The sequence below is a fragment of the Pelophylax lessonae genome (assembly GCF_965119305.1).
Source record: "Pelophylax lessonae genome assembly, chromosome: 11".
Lineage (NCBI taxonomy): Eukaryota > Metazoa > Chordata > Amphibia > Anura > Ranidae > Pelophylax > Pelophylax lessonae.
In genome coordinates this window covers 58,777,375-58,796,400 of record NC_138778.1, presented here as the reverse complement: position 1 = coordinate 58,796,400, position 19,026 = coordinate 58,777,375, and the positions used below count along the sequence as shown (strand labels likewise).

Sequence of the window (19,026 nt, the reverse complement as noted above, 5' to 3'; positions counted from 1 at the left end):
GTTCAGAATCAGTATCTGAAGGACAGAGAATGACAAGCAGCTATTCCTTTAGTGGAGAAACAGGTACATTGAACACACAGAGGAGATCAACTGGGCTTCAGCACACAGTCCTGCTCCCAGGATCACCCCCCCCCCTTGCATAACTGCTACAAAGTTACCATTATATGTATACTGTGTGTGCAATTGGTTTAAATTCACTCACCCTCGGTACTCAATGTACTTGTAGATTAGACCAGCGACTAACATAGCTACAAGAGCATAATACCAAGAGCAGATAAACATGAGAGAGAGGCAAAGACTCATACCAAGGAAAGAAAGGGTCCTGTAAGAGAGCAAGCCATAGAAAGCATTATTATTTCAGGAACTTGATCCAAAGAACAAGAGAACATCTATTGATATGGACAGCTGGGTGTGGAGGTCTCTAATTTAAGGCTTATATCAAATTAAAAAAAATGATCTATTCTTATTCAGTACAGTTGGCCTTCACTCACCAATGATAATATTTGAAGCGAGGCCTCCAATTCGGAGTCCTGAGCAATGTCTGCACTGCACAGGCCAAGTTAACAAACATGTAACACATCAAGAAAAACCTGTAGTTATAGGAAAGAAGAAAAAGAGACAGAAGCTAGAAAATTAGGGGAAAGAAGATGTTAAAGAAGAATCCAAGAGTAAGTATGGAAAAAAAAGAAGACGTGCTAACAGTGAGACCAAAGATACAGGTGACATACATGGAAAGAATAGGTGCAACTTCATCCAGCGATGCAATGAGGATGCCAATTTCACAGATACAAGCGGTTAGTAAGAGGGCCCACGTAGGTTCTCCATTAGCCTTGCCATGACCAAACACCTGTGTAAAGAGAAGAGAAAAAACATTCACCTTACTATATTAAGGTTTATAATGGAATAAAGCACATTATTATTCCAATAGACAAGGGGTCTATTTCTAGAAGTTTTTTAACAACTTCCACTCAATATTCACATATTTCCTAATGGAATCCAAATGTAAAAATGTGTGGATCTTCACTGAAAACATTTTGACCCCTAAAAAAGTCACAACTACAGATGTATCTCATAGGCATCCAAACCATTCCAAATCTTTTCTTTTGAAAATCTTCATGAACATTTGTGCATAATAGTTTACTTTTACTTTTTTTCAATCATTTTTTGCTAAAGATGAACTTCAGGGAAATAGTTGATAACTGGTGTGATTGTAGGTTACATGGGTGCCAACGTTACAGAAATAGGCTATCCACCAAATTTATCATGGGAGCATGGGACTTTCCTGGCACCAAATATGATTAAAAAACAGGAAATATGTATAAAACCAGTTTAGTACATAAGTTATGCAGAACATAAAACCATATCTCAAGAAGTCCCTTTGCAGTGTGCGAGAAGCCATGTGGGGGACACAGCAAATGTGGTGCTCTGGCTAGATGAGATCAAAATTGAACATTGTGGCCTAAAAGCAAAACGCTTTGTGTGGCAGAAAACTAACACTGCACATCATTCTGAACACACCATGCCCACCGTGAAGCATGGTGGCAGCATCATGTTGTGGGGATGCTTTTCTTCAGCAGGGACAGCAAAGCTGGTCAGAGATGATGGGAAGATGGATGGAGCCAAATACAGGGCAATCTTAGAAGAAAACCTGTTAGAGTCTGCAAAAGACTTGAGACTGAGGCGGAGGTTTACCGTCAGGACAATTATCGTTAACATACAGCTAGAGCTACAATGGAATGGTTTAGATCAAAACATATTCATGTGTTAGAATTAGAAAGTCCAGACCCAAATCCAATTGAGAATCTGTGGCAAGACTTGAAAATTGCTGCTCACAGCCGCTCTCCATCCAATCTGACAGAGCTTGAGCTCTTTTGCAAAGAAGAATGGGCAAAAATGTCACTCTCTCCCAAAAAGACTTGCAGCTGTAATTGCAGTGAAAGTTGGTTCTACAAAGTATTGAATTGGGGGGGGGGGGGGGGGGCTGAATACAAATGCACGCCACACTTTTCAGATATTTATTTGTAAAAAATGTTGAAAGCCATTTATCATTTTTCTTCCCTGTCACAATTATTTAATTATGTGCCACTTTATGTTTATGTATCACATAAAATCCCAATATAATACATTTACATTTTTGGTTGTAACATAACAAAATTTGGAAAATTTCAAGGGGTATGAATTATTTTTCAAGGCACAATATTTCATGGTTTGGTTTGTTATAGCAAATTAAATTCACAATGTGATCCACATTATATTACAGTCTGTGCTCCACCACAGTGCCTACCACCTGTCACTTTGACCCACACTCAGGTAAGGTTATAAACGCTTTCCCAGCCACACTGGTTTGAAAATCTGCAGCAAATCCTTCAAACAGCCTCAGATAGCTCATCCATCTACTAGTCCATCTAGCTCCACCCCCTCCACAGACTGACAATGCTGCTGTCCAGACTTTGCTATGTTTCTCCTGCACCTTTTCCAAAGACAGGAAGTGTGTTACCGACTAGATTCCCAGGTAAAATTAAATAAAAAAGCCTTCAAAGGAAAACGTATGCAGCCACCACATCTTAGGACTGGTAAGCTGCAATATATTGGGGAGAGATTTACTAAAATTGATGCACACAGAACAGGGGCATTTTTGGAAACGAGTGGGTCTGTATGCAAGATCAAGAGTGTGACATAAAGGAGCGGGGTCTTCTGATGACGTCACTGGGATGCTACGCCCCTAATGGCTATAGAACATGGTGCGCAGACCCGTAGCTGGCATAATCATCGGAGGAGGACCGGAGAAAGAAGAATAGTGGAGAGGAGAAGAGCGAAGGGGATAAGACCAGAAGAGCAGAGCGGAGAAGACCAGATGAAGATTTTTAATAAACTTTTCAAAACGTCTCCTGTCGTTATTTACATACACTGCCTTTTATGGGATGAATGGGTAGGGGTACAATGTACCCCATTCACATAGGGAAGGGGTCCGGGATGTGGGGGGCCCCCTTGTTAAAGGGGCTTCCAGATTCCGATAAGCCCCCTGCCCGCAGACCCAAACAACCACCGCCCAGGGTTGTCGGGAAGAGGCTCTTGTCCTCATCAACATGGGGACAAGGTGCTTTGGGGTGGGGGGTGCAAAGCCGCTCACTTATCCCCTTTCCTGGCCTGCCGGGCTGCATGCTCGGATAAGGGTATAGTATGGATTTTGGGGGGAACCCCACGCCATTTTTTTCGGCATGGGGCTCCCCTCAAAATCCATACCAGACCCTAAGGGCCTGGGGGGGGGACCCGCCTGCCGTTTTTTCCCCATTTTAGCGTGGAGTTCCCCCTTAGGATTCTCAGAGCGCAAGTCGGATCACCCTGATCCAACTTGCGATGTGCCTTCCTTTCAAATCAATAGGCTCCCATAGGAAACCATTGATTTTCACATAAAAAAAAAAAAAACGTTTAAAGTGGCTTAACACTGTATAAGCAACATTATTCAGCCTTTAGCAGCGTCAGACGTTTTTACAGCTTGACGCTGCAGCTCCAGAACGCACTGGTCCTGGGTTTTTTTTGCAGCTTAAAAACGCCTATGCCACTTGTAGCTCCTAAAAGCCCTAGCTATTTTCTATTTATTTATTATAATTATTATTTTTTTACACACAGTTGTTTTTTTTCTCTCTGCAAGGAGAGAGAGAGATACAATGTATCTCTCCTCTTCATTCACATAGAGAAACACAGGGGAGGGCTTCACTGTGATAGCCAACCAGAGTGATAAGTCAACAATCAGGCAACCTGGAATCGGGAGTTCCAGGCACCGATTGTTAGTACAGGAACCCCGGGCTCCTGCTGAGACATTGGCACATTCCCAGCATAAAGACAGATAAGCATATATGCGATCCCATGGAAAAAGCCCAGTCCAGTGGGGCCATCTATATGTGTACTGTTGCTGTAAAGGGGTTAATAACAAAATCGGAAGATCAGCACAGGAAAAACAAAAATCGAAACCTTGTTTAACCTTCCTAGCGGTATTCCCGAGTGTGACTCGGGGTAAGATTTTAGTGCCAAAAGCGGTAACCCCGAGTCACACTCGGGGTAGCGCTAAGAAGATCGCTGGATGCTGGAGGAGGTTTTACTTACCTTTTCTCCGGGATCCAGCGAAGACTGCGAGCGGTGTGCGGCGGCGGAGCTTCCTCCCGATCGTCTGCGAGCCCCGGCTTCCGTCTCCGGCGACGTGACGTCCGCCGGGGGGTGGAACCGGCGGCAAATTCGAATGTAAAATGCACCAAACACACTGATATCGTTCAAAATAAAATAAAATCACATTACATTACCCCCCAGTGCCCTTTCCTGCAGTTTTACTGTACTTTTTATGTAAATATATGTATATATATATATACATATATATACAGTATATATATATATACGTATATATATATACACATATACATATATATATATATATATACACACACATATTATATATATATATATATATATATGTATATATATATATATATATATATACACACGTATATATATATATATATATATATATACACGCAATTCTTGTGAATGAGCAGCCCAAACCAACTGTATACATTATATATATATATATATATATATATATATATATATATATATATATATACGTATATATATATATATAATATATGTATAAATAATATATGTATACATACATATATATATATATATAATATGTATAATAAATGTATACAGTTGGTTTGGGCTGCTCATTCACAAGAATTACATGCTTTCAGCACCTAAAATAATGGTACCGCTTTCAGCACCTAAAATCCAAAAGAATCATACCGCCAGGGAGGTTAAAAAATGTTTTTCTTGCTGCCTTCAAATATTTTTTTCTTTTGCAATCTCACCTCATTGAACAATCTGAAATTGTATTTTTTTATACTAGTCAACTTTTTGTACTCATGTTGGACACCTGTGACTTACTCTGAGGAAAGGCACAATGCCATCTCGAGATATGGCCTGCAAGAGTCTTGGTGCTCCTGTTAAGCTCTGTAAACCAGCTCCACATGTAGAAAAGAAAGACCCGATCACAATAACCCAAGGAGATGGCCAGGCCAGTGTTCCCACCACTAAATTTCCATTAACAGCTTCTCCAAACCTGCAAGAGAAAGTCAAAATAAATTCGGCATGAGAAGATACACATTAAAGTACATGATTTTTCACTCATCAAATTATCTCTAGGACAAGGAGCAGATCTTTTTAGAAAACTTTTCTGTGCTAAATAAAGGAGCATTTAAAATGTAATATCTGTTCAAGAAAGACACCACATCGAACAAGAAAAGCAGAAAGTGGAACAGAGTGTAAAATGTAAAAAAAAAAAAAAAAAACAGAGAGCTACGATGTGTTTGCAAATATCTAAAACAGCCTGTTTCAACCAGGGTACCCTAGGGTGTCTTCTTTGTTCCTCAGGGGTGCCCTGATAAAATGCCTTAAAAATTGCCCAAAAATTGTCAACAAGCTAGAGAACGGATCAAGCCTGTCTTTTACACAAAGCCGCAGATTTTTATTGTGAAGCATTACAGCCTTGGGCACTATGTGGGTCAGCTGCTGGTTGCAATTAACAAAAAACTTCCTTTACCTTCTCTTTCTGAGCCAATACCACCTTCACATGTGTGTTAAACGCTCCCCCCACCCTGGCACTGCAGCTCACTGTGGGAGGGTTTAGCAGTAGAGGCACTGAGCAGGAGTAAAGCCCCGTACACACGATCAGATTATCGAACGATCTGTCGTCTGTTTTTTGTGGCATGCTAGTCTGATGTGGAAAGTGAAGAGGTTATTTTCATATGAATTTTCCCGTACGACAGAATTTTACTTCAGAAGTGATGTCATGTGTTGGATTGCTTTGTATGTGTTCTTTCGTCTCTGAGCATGCCTAGTCTTCCTCTTAAGATTTTTTTCCTTCGAAATATGTACTAATGAGACGAAAATCGGACTTTGTATTATGGACGACAAAAAATTTTATAGCCTGCACATCAGGATTTTGTCAGCCGAAAAGTCGGAGTTGGCTGTCGAAAGCACCATACTAACAATCCGAAAATCGGCAGATCGGTCGTCGGACGAATTTTCCCTACAGATTTTCTTATCGTGTGTACGGGCCTTTAGTGTGGCCAGATGCTGATTGACAAGCTAATTAGCATTGACAATGCTGTTAGCCACACCCCCTGCAGCATCTGATCTTCCAATTTCAGTGCAAGCAGCCTACATCAGAATGGTAAATCTGCTCATAATTCAGGAGAAGTGAACACAAATGCAAAAAAAAAGTTTTTTTTTTTCTTTTTATAAATGAAAAAAAAAGAAAGTTTTAGAATACTCACTTGTCTTGTAAAACGACCCCTTCAATACAAGCGCCAAACAGAATAACAGAGGAAATATCTGCACAGTTGTAAAGGAAACATTTCCATCATTTCATTTTTTTTCCAACTTTTTTATTTGGTATAAAATGGTGGTACAAGTAAATACACATTAAGAAAATGCATTGTAAATGAGAATAAAAGTTAGAAAATTAAATTACAATTGAATAAAGGAAATATTGAGCTGGGTTGTATAAAGAACATAGTAGATAAAAATTATAGTGTGAGTGTAATAGTAAAAAGTTATTACTATATATGTATAGTGATACGTATTAAATGAGCCATGTATGATCAGATATTAAATTAACATTAAAATGGATACAACTAGTTATCTAAAAGTGGAAAAAGTACATCAGAATGGTTGAACCAAGGATCCCATACTTTGTTGAAGTGCATGGTGTTATACAATGTGTGAAATATTTTTTCCATAAGGTTCATGGTATTTCCCATCAATTTCAGGTGCATTTCCATCATTTTAAATGTGGTTGTGAATGTTACACATCAACTTTCATATGTTTTGTCAGAAGAATACAGTGTTGTATTTGAGGAGGTCCGTCTGTAAAATCTATTTTGTGACAATGTAGGCAAGGGAAAAAAATGCTTAGGGATATCTTTACAAATTAAATCTTAAAGCTTTGCTAAAGGTTATTTTATTTAATTAAAATAAAAAACATGTTATACTTACCTATTCTGTGCATTTGCAATCAAGATATCAAGGAAATTCTATTAGATATACTTTTGCACATTTGATTTGCAATCAACTGTTGCTGTTTTACGTTGAATTCATGGACAGGATATAGCCACAGGGACTTAACAACTTGGTGGGAGTGTGTGGTCAGACTATGGCATCCGTGTGAGAAGAAATATCTATATGCTACTGACTTTAAAAGAATGTACATTATGCACAGATTATATACAAACTGGATTCTGACACTTACTAAGGCCCCTTTCACACGTGTGCGACCTAAAAGTCACGCGATTTACCGCAATTTTGACTGGACTTGAAGCAATACCTATGTGTTTGGACCTCAAAATGCATTAAAATCCAAAATCTGTCCCAAAGTAGTGCAGGGACTACTTGAAGTCGTACAGATATGAACGGTACTCATTGGAAATCATACGACTTGTCATGTACGAGTCAAGTATGACTTGTCATGTACGAGTCGAGTACGACTTGTCATGCGACTTTGCAGTCCCAAATCGCAGAACAAGTCGCACAAGTGTGAAAGGGGACAAAGTGAAATCTTTTTCTGGCCATGGCAATGGTGTTTTACATGATTACATGACATCAATGACTACCTATGTACAGTATCTCGTAAAAGTGAGTACACCCCTCACATTATTGTAAATATATTATTATATCTTTTCACGTGACAACACTGAAGAAATGACACTTTGCTACAATGTAAAGTAGTGAGTGTATAGCTTGTATAATAGTGTAAATGTGCTGTCCCCTCAAATAACTCAATACACAGCCATTAATGTCTAAACCACTGGCAACAAAAGTGAGCACACCCCTAAGTGAAAATGTACAAATTGGGCCCAATTAGCCATTTTCTCTCCCCGGTGTCATGTGATTCGTTAGTGTTACAAGGTCCCAGGTGTGAATAGGGAGCAGGTGTGTTAAATTTGGTGTTAAGGCTCTCACTCCCTCGTACTGGTCACTGGAAGTTCAACATGGCACCTCATGGCAGAACTCTCTAAGGAGCTGAAAAAAAGAATTGTTGCTCTACATAAAGATGGTCTAGGCTATAAGAAGATTGCCAAGACTCTGAAACTGAGCTGCAGCATGGTGGCCAAGATTATACAGCGGTTTAACAAGACAGGTTCCACTTAGACCAGGCCTCACCATGGTTGACCAAAGAGGTTAGTGTACATGCTCTGCGTCATATCCAGAGGTTATCTTTGGGAAATAGATGTATGAGTGCTGCCAGCATTGCTGCAGAGGTTGAAGGGGTGGGGGGGGGGTCTGCCTGTCAGTGCTCAGACCATACGCCACACACTGCATCAAATTGATCTGCATGGCTGTCGTCCCAGAAGGTAGCCTCTACTAAAGATGAAGCGCAAGAAAGCCTGCAAACAGTTTGCTGAAGACAAGCAGACCAAGGACATGGATTACTGGAACCATGTCCTGTGGTCTGATGAGACCAAGATAAACTTATTTGGTTCAGATGGTGTCAAACGTGTGTGGCGGCAACCAGATGGGGAGTACAAAGACAAGTGTATCTTGCCCACAGTCAAGTATGGTGGTTGTAGTGTCATAATCTGGGGCTGCATGAGTGCTGCCGGCACTAGGGAGCTACAGTTCATTGAGGGAACAATGAATGCCAATATTTACTGTGTCATACTGAAGCAAAATATGATCGCCGTCCCTCGGAGACTGGGCCATAGGGCAGTATTCCAACAAGATGACAACCCCAAACACACCTCCAAGACAACCACTGTCTTGCTAAATAAGCTGAGGGTAAAGGTGATGGACTGGCCAAGCATGTCTCCAAACCTAAACCCTATTGAGCATCTGTGGGGCATCCTTAAATGGAAGGTGGAAGAGCCCAAGGTCTCTAACATCCACCAGCTCCGTGATGCCGTCATGGAGGCATGGAAGAGGACTCCAGTAGCAACCTGTGAAGCTCTGGTGAACTCCATGCCCAAGCGGGTTAAGGCAGTGCTGGAAAAGAATTGTTGCCACACAAAATATTGACACTTTGGGCCCAATTTGGACATTTTCACTTAGGGGTGTACTCACTTTTGTTGCCAGCGGTTTAGACATTAATGGCTGTGTGTTGAGTTATTTTGAGGGGGCAGCAAATTTACACTGTTATACAAGCTGTACACTCACTACTTTACATTGTAGTAAAGTGTCATTTCTTCAGTGTTGTCATATGAAAAGATATAATAAAATATTTACAAAAAATGTGAGGGGTGTACTCACTTTTGTGAGATACTGTATGTGGCAACACTTCAACGTAACTGCTCTATAAGGACAATGATGCACTTAGGGCTCGTTCTTCACACAGGTGGCAGTAAACAAACAACTTACTTCTTGGACAAACTTTTTTTTACTTGATGGGTATGGGTTTTCAGTAGAAACCACCTATTGATGACTTTTTTTGGCAAATAAACTTGTGTGCCCGATTTTAGATATATAATTTTGTACTACACATATACAGATAGAGACTAAAAAAATTTCAACCTTTTGAAAACTTTTGTCCTCTTTGACTCACAAATTCTCCTTCCTTTGTTTACTTATTAGGCTTCATGTACACACAGCCTATTTTGATTGCTGGCCGCCAGGAAAACGTGGCAAAATTGCGGCAAAATCGCACTACAATTTTGCAGCAGGTTGCTTTTTCCAGTTTGAGGGAGGTTGAAGCTCCTCTAACCGCAGCAGCTCCTGATCTTTGGTAAAACCTATGTTTACATTGACACATAGGCTTTTATGGAGTTGAGTTTAGGAACTTTGGCAAACAAAACTCTAAAAGCACATAAACTCAAGTTTAGGAGCTGTAGTGTACATGGAGCCTTAGGACCCATGTACACACAGAGTAGGTTGATCAGCAGCTGCGGGAAAATGTAAAACGTCGCAAAACCAAGCCACAATTTTATCGCGATTTTGCGGCCGGGGGTCAAAACGTTCGGATCCTGAATGTGATTCTCCTGCATTCAGGAGAGGTAGGTTAAGGGAGATTGAAGCTCCCTTAACCGCAGCAGCTTCTAAACTCTTGTAAAAACCTATGTGTGCATTGACACATAGGCTTTTATAGAGTTGAGTTTAGGAGCTTTGGCAAAAAAACGGCAAATGCTCCTAAACTCAAGTTTACGAGCTGTAGTATACGTATAGTATAGTTCTGTCCTGGGACCAATCCTGTTTAATTTATTCATAAATGATCTAGAGGAGGGGATATCTAGTACAATCTCAGTATTTGCAGATGATACTAAATTAGGCATGCCAATATCTTCTATGCAGGATGTGGAAATCTTGCAAGCAGACCTGAACAAAATAACGGGGTGGGCAACTACATGGCAGATGAGATTTAATGTAGAAAAATGTAAAGTAATGCACTTGGGGGCCAGAAACCAGAAAGCAAGCTACTCACTAGGGGGGGAACCTCTGGGTGAGTCTAGGATGGAAAGGGACCTGGGGGTACTGGTAGACAACAGGCTTGGCAGTGGCATGCAATGCCAAGCCGCCGCAAGCAAAGCCAACAGAATACTGGGATGTATAAAAAAGGGGATTCACTCCAGAAATAAAGAGATTATTCTTCCACTCTACAAGACTCTGGTCCGGCCACATCTGGAGTATGCTGTCCAGTTCTGGGCACCGGTCCTCAGGAAGGATGTGCTGGAACCGGAGAAAGTCCAGAGAAGGGCAACAAAAATAATTAGGGGAATGGAGGACATCAGCTATGAGGAAAGACTACAAGCACTGAACCTATTCTCTCTGGAGAAGAGACGATTGAGGGGGGATATGATATCAATGTACAAATACTGTACTGGCGACCCTAGCATAAGGAACAAACTATTCAGAGAAAGGAGATACAATAAGACACGTGGCCACTCACTAAAACTTGAGGAAAGGCGGTTTAACCTTAAAGTGCGTAAGGGGTTCTTCACTGTAAGAGCGGTAAGGATGTGGAATTCTCTTCCACAAGCAGTCGTATCAGCGGGGAGCATTGATAGTTTCAAAAAACTATTGGATGGACACCTTAAAGACCACAACATACAGGGGTATACAATGTACGGTTAAAAGCAAACACACACACACATCATAGGTTGAACTGGATGGACTTATGTCTTTTTTCAACCTCACTAACTATGTAACTATGTATACGTGGAGCCTTATAGATTTAAAGAAAATCTTTACTTAGAGGCATGGACACAAGTCCTGCTGATCTCTAAAGACTTGTAAAGCTCAAACTGGTTTAGAATGGAAAGCACCGAAGTGCAATACTCCCTAGCCCCCCTTGGAATATGGGGCCCCCGGCCGCTGCCCTTATAATAATCTGCAACTGATAACCACCATCATCAAAGGATACACACAAAAGATGTGGTAGCAATTGCCATAATAGTTCCTATAGGGATTGATTTTTGGGCATCACGGAGATCTCCAGACCTATTTGATCCAGCCATAATCCCTGTAATGGAAAAAAAAAGTAAGAAATGCAGATGCAACAATGACATAAAATGTGACTTTCAGAGAGGAGGCAGTGTATAAAATAACATGCATTTGGCATGATTTAGTCACACCCCGCTTTTCACACATTTACTCATTTTGCACCCCAGTTGTGCCTTAATTTAGCCGAAGGTGGGAAGGTGTTTTTGCTCTTTGTTATAAAGCCCCGATACCTTCCTTCGGCTAGATTAAGTAGCTCACAGCCATGTAGAAAGAGACGTTCTTTGTGGGTGAATAACATTTGCAGCGACTGATAAAGGATGCCATTCCTGTAGCTAGAGTTAGAGGTGCTTGCTTTCAAAGAATTTGCTTATTAAATCACCAGGCAGAAGTGATAACATGGGTTCTCATTAAAGCTCAATTAACTCAAACTGTGAAAAGTGATTAAAAAAATATTGTCAGGCGGAATATTCTCGTGCTCAAATTACATCCTCCTACAGATACTTCTCTCCTAATCAAACGCAAGGCAGGTGGGGTCGAAGTAAACTGCAAGCTGCTGAGTATAATGAAGACGGGAACGGAGATTGTATCTCCTTGATAAGTCAAACACCCAGGAAGCCATGTCATAAGAGGTGGTAATCAGTTACAACAACTTATCCATTGCACTGTAATCCTCTTTTAACCTAAATTACATAATTGTCATAAAATTGTTTATGTAAAAGAGTTTTGAAACATTCATGGGTAAATATGTTAAAGGCTCAGGGTTAGTGATGAGCTCGGGCGTGTTCAGACTAAGATCTTTGCCAGGAGGCTGTGACCTGTATAGGCCAATCATCTGCAGCCAATGCATTCACCTCCTCCCTTGCTTCTGCACATTGCAAGGGGCATGAATATGAGCGGCTGTCGGTGGGGGGGGGGAATGCACAGGCCCCAGATGGTTGACCTGTACAGGTGGCAGATTCCTGGTAGGCTCGTACATGTAAGTTTGGATCCTAGTCCAAACACACCCAAGCTCATCAAATGACTAGAACAGCTGGTGTCCAAAATGGTACATCTTCAAACCCGCAGCTGACTTCTCGCCTGGAAAATGTATGTAAACCCTAAGGCCTCATGCACAACTGGACTGGACTGGAAATCCCTTCGTTTTTGATCTCATGCACAAGGGCCTCCTGCATTTATGCAGGGGAAATTGATCTGAAATGTGCAAACAAACTTTATACTTATACTAATCCAGATCCTTTTTTCATATGTCTACATCAGGGTTTCTCTTTTAAACAATTTTATTGAAGAAAAGGGAAAAGTAGCACAAAGGAACATCGGCATTTGGTGTAGAGAGAGTATGAACATTTCTCAAAGAGACACATAGAAATTGCATTATAACCTATAAGCAGGTAATAATAAGATCAGATAACGTGGTTTAATAGTAATATCAATATTACAGGATAAATGATAACCACAAAATTCAGTAGTGGTCGAGGTTGCGGTGTGTAAATGTGGTCTCAAGTACAACCTGGGTAAGGGGCCCAGGCATACTGGATACACAGAGCAGGTACAGGAGTGTAAGAGGCGAGCGGAGAGAAGAGGGGGGGGGGGTGAGAGGGGTAAGGAAGGAACTAGGGGGAGTGGAAGAGACAAAGCAGGGGAGGGTATAGCAGGTGCCCGGAAAGAGTCCCGGTCCACCACAGGAGGCCCAGGGGGCAAGCAGGGCATGGTAGCGCGAGGACTCTTTTTTAAAAAGTACAAGGAAGTCGTCAAAGCCTGGAGGCAGGCAGTCGTCAATCCATGGCCTCCAGAGTCTTTCATAAGGGATTCGTTTGTCCAACAGGATCACCTCTTTTTTTTTTTTGAGAGAGACTATAAACCTATCTGCTCCACAAGATCAGGGTTTTTCAACCAGGTTTCCATGGAACCCTAGGTTTCCTCCAGAGGTTGCTAGGTGTTTCTTGAGCAATGGGCAATTTCTGCCTCTTAGATAAGTTCCCACTGACACCATTGATCTTTTTAGCTATCTGTACACAGTAGGGGGTAATTCTTCCCAACAAGTGTAAGGAGTATTCTTCCCACTGACCATCACACTAATGTATCATGATTTGTAGATATAGTAATTCTTAGCAGGGGTTCCCTGAGACCAGAAAGTTATTTCAAGGGTTCCTCTGTAATAAAAAGTTTGAGAACGGCTGGTCTAGATGAATGTGTGTTTGCATGTATTTAGCTGCAGAAAACAAGGCTATTTGCCAAATGTCTGTTATGGGCTCTCTTTTGGTGTGTTAAGTAAACCATTGAAAGCATTTTGTTATATCTGTTTGATAAATGCAAAAATGATAACTTTTGATCCTGACAGAAATCTTGCAAGCTCTTACTTTCCTATGCATGCTACCTCTGCAGCATTCTTATGTCAGCTTTGTCCCTAATTCTCTCTGTGGACTACAAAACACCTCCTCCATGTTATGGAGGAGAGGTGGAGTAATTCTGTAGTCCTTCCTAGGGTGCCAACACTGCTCCTCCATAAATTCAGCATGGTGTTGTCACTCTAGAACAGAGAGCAAGATAGCCAGGTTAAAATAAACGCCTGAAAAAATCCTAATGCAGCCATTACACCAAGTACTGGTAAGCTCCAATACAATACATTCTTGTTCATAAATTTAGAAGCACTCTAAAACAATACAAGAAAACGACCGCCTTTAATACTGGTGCATCATTTTGACTAACTGCTAACCTGATGTTCTAGGTTCAGGATATAATCCAGATAGTGCTAATAAAACAGCAACAGATTTTAGTGAACTTTTGGCAGTTTGCACTGAAACATTTGCAAATTTGAAGAATACATCCATGAATTTCAGGTGCTAAATGTACATTTATTCTGTATAAATGGGGCAAAAAATGAATGTTATTAGGCTATTTCCTGTGCTGGTTAGATGTTTTTTGTTGATTTTAAATGGAAAATACTGTATTTTGGCCACTAGAGGGCGTAAAGTACCATAGGAATTGTCTGTGATACCCTAGGATTTTTCTATGATACTTAGCTCCTCTCTTTGATGCCCCTGAATGTTGCACGTAAATTTGCGCAAAAATGCTTGCATGCACATGGCCATGTTAAATAACGTGCAGCTGCATTCATAGACATAAAAAAAAAATGCCAGGCACCCTTAGCAAGCTGCATTTTTTTTATCTCACGTACATAAAGCCTGCATTTTTATCCCTTATGATTACCATTTTCTTTTATTTTTATGCATTTGTTACACTTTAGCTGGAAAACAGAATGCTATTAGTATGAGTTCATGATTAAATGTGAGACCTCAAGGGGCTTCTCAGCTAGGACTTGTGGCACAAACTAAATAAAGCTAAGATAACATACAGCCGGAGGGGGCTGTATGCATGTTGAGTTAAATTTGCAATGGCCGCTTGTCTATAAAACTCAATGTGGCCGTGACATTTAATCCGCTGACACCAACAACAGGGTATAATTCTATTGTCAATGCCAACAATGTGATACTATTCAGCCCACTGACATTAACAATAGGCCACTATTCCTTCCAATGACACCAAGGATAGGGCACTATTCCTCCCAATAACACCAAGTATAGGGCACTATTCCACCCAATGACACCAAGTATAGGGCACAATTCCTCCCAATGACAGTACGTATAGGGCACTATTCCTCCCAATGACACCAAGTATAGGGCACTATTCCTCCCAATGACAGCAAGTATAGGGCACTATTCCTCCCAATGACACCAAGTATAGTGCACCATTCCTCCCAATGACACCAAAGATAGGGCACTATTTCTCCTAATGACACCAAGGATAGGGCACTATTCCTCCCAATAACACCAAGTATAGGGCACTATTCCTCCCAATGACACCAAGTTTAGGGCATTATTCCTCCCAATGACACCAAGGATAGGGCACTATTCCTCCCAATAACACCAAGTTTAGGGCATTATTCCTCCCAATGACACCAAGGATAGGGCACAATTCCTCCCAATGACAGTAAGTATAGGGCACTATTCCTCCCAATGACACCAAGTATAGGGGACTATTCCTCCCAATGACACCTAAGATAGGGCACTTTTCCTCCCAATGACACCAAGTATAGGGCACTATTCCTCCCAATGACATTAAAGATGGGGCATTGTTTACTCCCCTGATGCCAAGACAGTTTTTACTCCCACTGGCCACAATCTGGACCTCCTACAGTTTGAAGAACAGTCAACTGGACCTTTGTGTGGAAAGTCTTGAGACTCCTATGCTACAGAATGGTTGTGTGTTACAGCTTCCTTCCACAATGCAAGTCTTCACTGAAAACAATGCCCTTCCTGTGTGGCTGATATCTTATTTGAATAGTTATTGAGAGACGAGTAGCATAGTAGCAAGGAGATCTCACTCTACTGGCAATCTCGACATCCAAAACAATAAATTGGAGGAAGAAGCTTTTCAAAATGTTAATGTTTTATCAAAACTGCAAAAATATCTCAAATAAATGCTTGCTGAAAACAAACTTTATTTTCAAGTAGACATTAAAGTAAAAAAGATATTTCCATACAACCAATTTATTTGTCATGGGACTTTAAATGTTGGGACCAACGAAAAACTTGTTTCCAACATTGTTTGATAAATGAATAAATAATCCATACAAAAAGAGAATAAAATGGTAACAAGCTGATTTGTAATGAATCCATATTAATGCATTTCATACATAATTTAATATAGTGTTGACCATATACAATACAACTGGCAACACATAATTAAAACAAAAATTGGGAGGGATTGGCGTTTGGCCCCTCTTTTGCACCTTTTACACACTTACCATATGTTTGCCCTATTCACTGTTATATTGCAGCCTGCATTGCACATTTTTTTTTGTTGCTTATTACCCATTTGATTTCATTTTTCATTTATCACTATATGCATACTAAAGCCCCGTACACACGCAACGATTATCGGCCGACCGATCGTCCGTCTTTTGTCCAGAGTTGTGTTTTGTTGGTTGAAATGTGCCTAGACTGCACACGAATTTTCTTGCCCAACAAAATTCTACTTCAGAAGTGATGTCATGTGTTGGTTTGCTTTCTTTGTGTTCTTTCTTCACTGAGCATGCCCAGACTTGCTCATCAGATTTTTCCCTGTCCCTGTTTTTCACTGACTGCACGAAAATCGGCCGTTATGTTGACGGCCAACAAAAATTTTATAGTCTGCACACCAGATTTTTTTGGCCCAAAAGTCGGAGTTGGTTGTCGGGAAGCATCATACTAACAAGCCGAAAATCGGCAGATCGGTCGTCGGACGAAAATTCCCTGCCAATTTTCGACGCGTGTGTACGGGGCTTTAAACCCCTTTTTATAGCAACTACTTTGGGTGCCATCATAGATTGCCCACCCATATTGAATCTGCTTCCTGTTTGTCCCCTGAAATTCTTTCTGAGTCACACTTCCGCAGCTCCCGGGTGAGACTCCCCTGGCAATCACCCTTTGGAAATATTGTCATATCCATTCTTAGTTGATTTGTAAGTATTGTAGCCTCTCTGGCAGCTTTTGAGGATGGAATTTCCCTATGTATTACGAGATACCATTACGTATGCTACTGTACATGCCTGATGTTTTATCTTACAGATACTATACATAAATCTACTACTGAAGAGTGGACAAAGAGTCACGAAACGCGTCGAGTTTATGGAGGCAATTTTTGTTTTAATTATGTGTTGCCAGTTTGATTACATGTGGTCAACGCTATATTTAATTATGTATGAAATGCATTAATATGGATTCATTACAAATCAGCTTGTTACCATTTTATTCTCTTTTTGTATGCATTATTTATTCATTTATCAAACAACAATGTTGGAAACAAGTTTTTCTTTGGTCCCTGTGCCTCATTTATAGTCCCATGACAAATAAATTGGTTTTATGGAGATATTATTGAAGGGATGGAGGCACATCACTGGGTCACATTCTATATTGTTACACTAAAGTAAAAAAGATGTAGGTGCCGGTAAAGGAACTTGCGGAAGTTACATTGATGGAGCATAGGTGAGTATTTGTGGACTTCAGTACCCCTGAATCTTTCTGGGATCTTACACACTCCAATAAACACTCAAATGTTATAATTTTTTCAAATATGGTTGTATCCGGGTATGGATCATAAGTCAGTTTTCATAAATTGATGTAGTCATGTTTAAAATAACAATCCTAGATGGCTGTATAATAGTTGTATCAGATTATCTGAACGGGAGATATTCAGTTGCGGGCAATGTACTAGGAATCTTGAAACATAGAGATGACGGCATGTAGGAAAACTATTAACTGCCATTTTGGCACCTCCATTGTAACCTATAACAGTACCTAACACATAACAAAAGGTGACATAGCAAAGTTGCATAAGTGTTACATAGCTACATTTATATTCAATGAAACTTCACACAGCTGTGAATGTTAAAATTGATGTAAGGACAATGTATAATATAAAAGCAGAATTAACTTTTGATATTAACCACTTGCCGACTGCCTATTTACTGCGGCAGGTCGGCTCTATTGCGCCACTGGGGGGGGGGGGGGGGGCGCGTGTGCACCGCCAGAGGCGTGATTGCATGCTGATTGGACACAGGGGATGCCAATCAGCGGGTCTTGCAAACCCAATGTCTGCTGGCCACCAGCGATCGTTCACCAGGAGAGGGAGAACCATGGTCTGCCCTAAGTAAGCAAGGTAGATCGCCATTTTGACAGGGGAGAAGATGGAAATCTTGTGTTCCTGCTAAGCAGGAACACGGATCTCTGTCTTGCCCCAGTCAGAGCAACCCGCCCAAAGTTAGCAAGCGCCCCCTAGGGACACATTTTACCCTTTGATCGCCCCTGATGTTAATCCCTTCCCTTAGTACAGTAACAGTGCATATTTTTAGCACTGATCACTGTATTGGTGTCACTGGTCCCCAAAAAAGTGTCAGTTAGGTTTCTGATTTGTCCTTATCGATGTTCCTAAGCAGAATGTATTTTCATGCAGACTGCCCTAGGTAATGCCCATATGTGATGCTGAACCCCTATGAGCCAGGGGCAATAAGACTGGGGAGGAAAGAACTAGGTGATGCTAGATGTTCTTTAGCCAGGAAAAAAGGCAGCCTGTATATGACTTGCAGCAGCTTATAATGCACATTGTGAGAAGCCCACAGAGTGCAGTGAAATCAGACTAAGCAATTTTAGTGCAGCAGAAAGCACAGAGAGAAAAAGTTAAATAAAAAGCTTGAGATTTATTAATAACTATATGCAGGAAATATAAGATCCATAGGTGTGTGCAGCCTATTGCAATAGAGTGTGCACCCCAAAGTTTAAACACACATGCCTTTCTCTGCAACCTCAGCTGCACTGGACAGTGAATGAATGGGAAGTGCTCTGTGCTGAGCGGCTTCCTGTTCTCTCACAAAGTGAAGCACAGTAAACACAGTTTACTATGCTTCAGTGATTAATAAACACACAGAGCGAGTGTGTTCACTGCGTTCATTTAGAAAAGGAAGGCACTGGTAAATGACATATTTACTAGCCCCTTTCCCGCTCTCCATCC

The 19,026-nt window shown here is 40.9% G+C and overlaps 1 protein-coding gene across 1 annotated transcript in view; it reads right to left on the bottom strand.

Annotated features, from left to right (window-relative positions):
* The window catches only part of SLC12A5 (solute carrier family 12 member 5), a 148,880-nt gene that overhangs the window by 27,529 nt on the left and 102,325 nt on the right, over window positions 1–19,026 (bottom strand). Inside the window, exons 10-15 of the mRNA XM_082272063.1 lie at window positions 11,402–11,500; window positions 6,330–6,387; window positions 4,939–5,113; window positions 729–847; window positions 492–590; window positions 203–322 (exon numbers count right to left, since the gene is read on the bottom strand). Coding sequence (XP_082128189.1) covers window positions 203–322; window positions 492–590; window positions 729–847; window positions 4,939–5,113; window positions 6,330–6,387; window positions 11,402–11,500 — 670 coding nt within the window. The remainder of the gene's footprint in view (window positions 1–202; window positions 323–491; window positions 591–728; window positions 848–4,938; window positions 5,114–6,329; window positions 6,388–11,401; window positions 11,501–19,026) is intronic.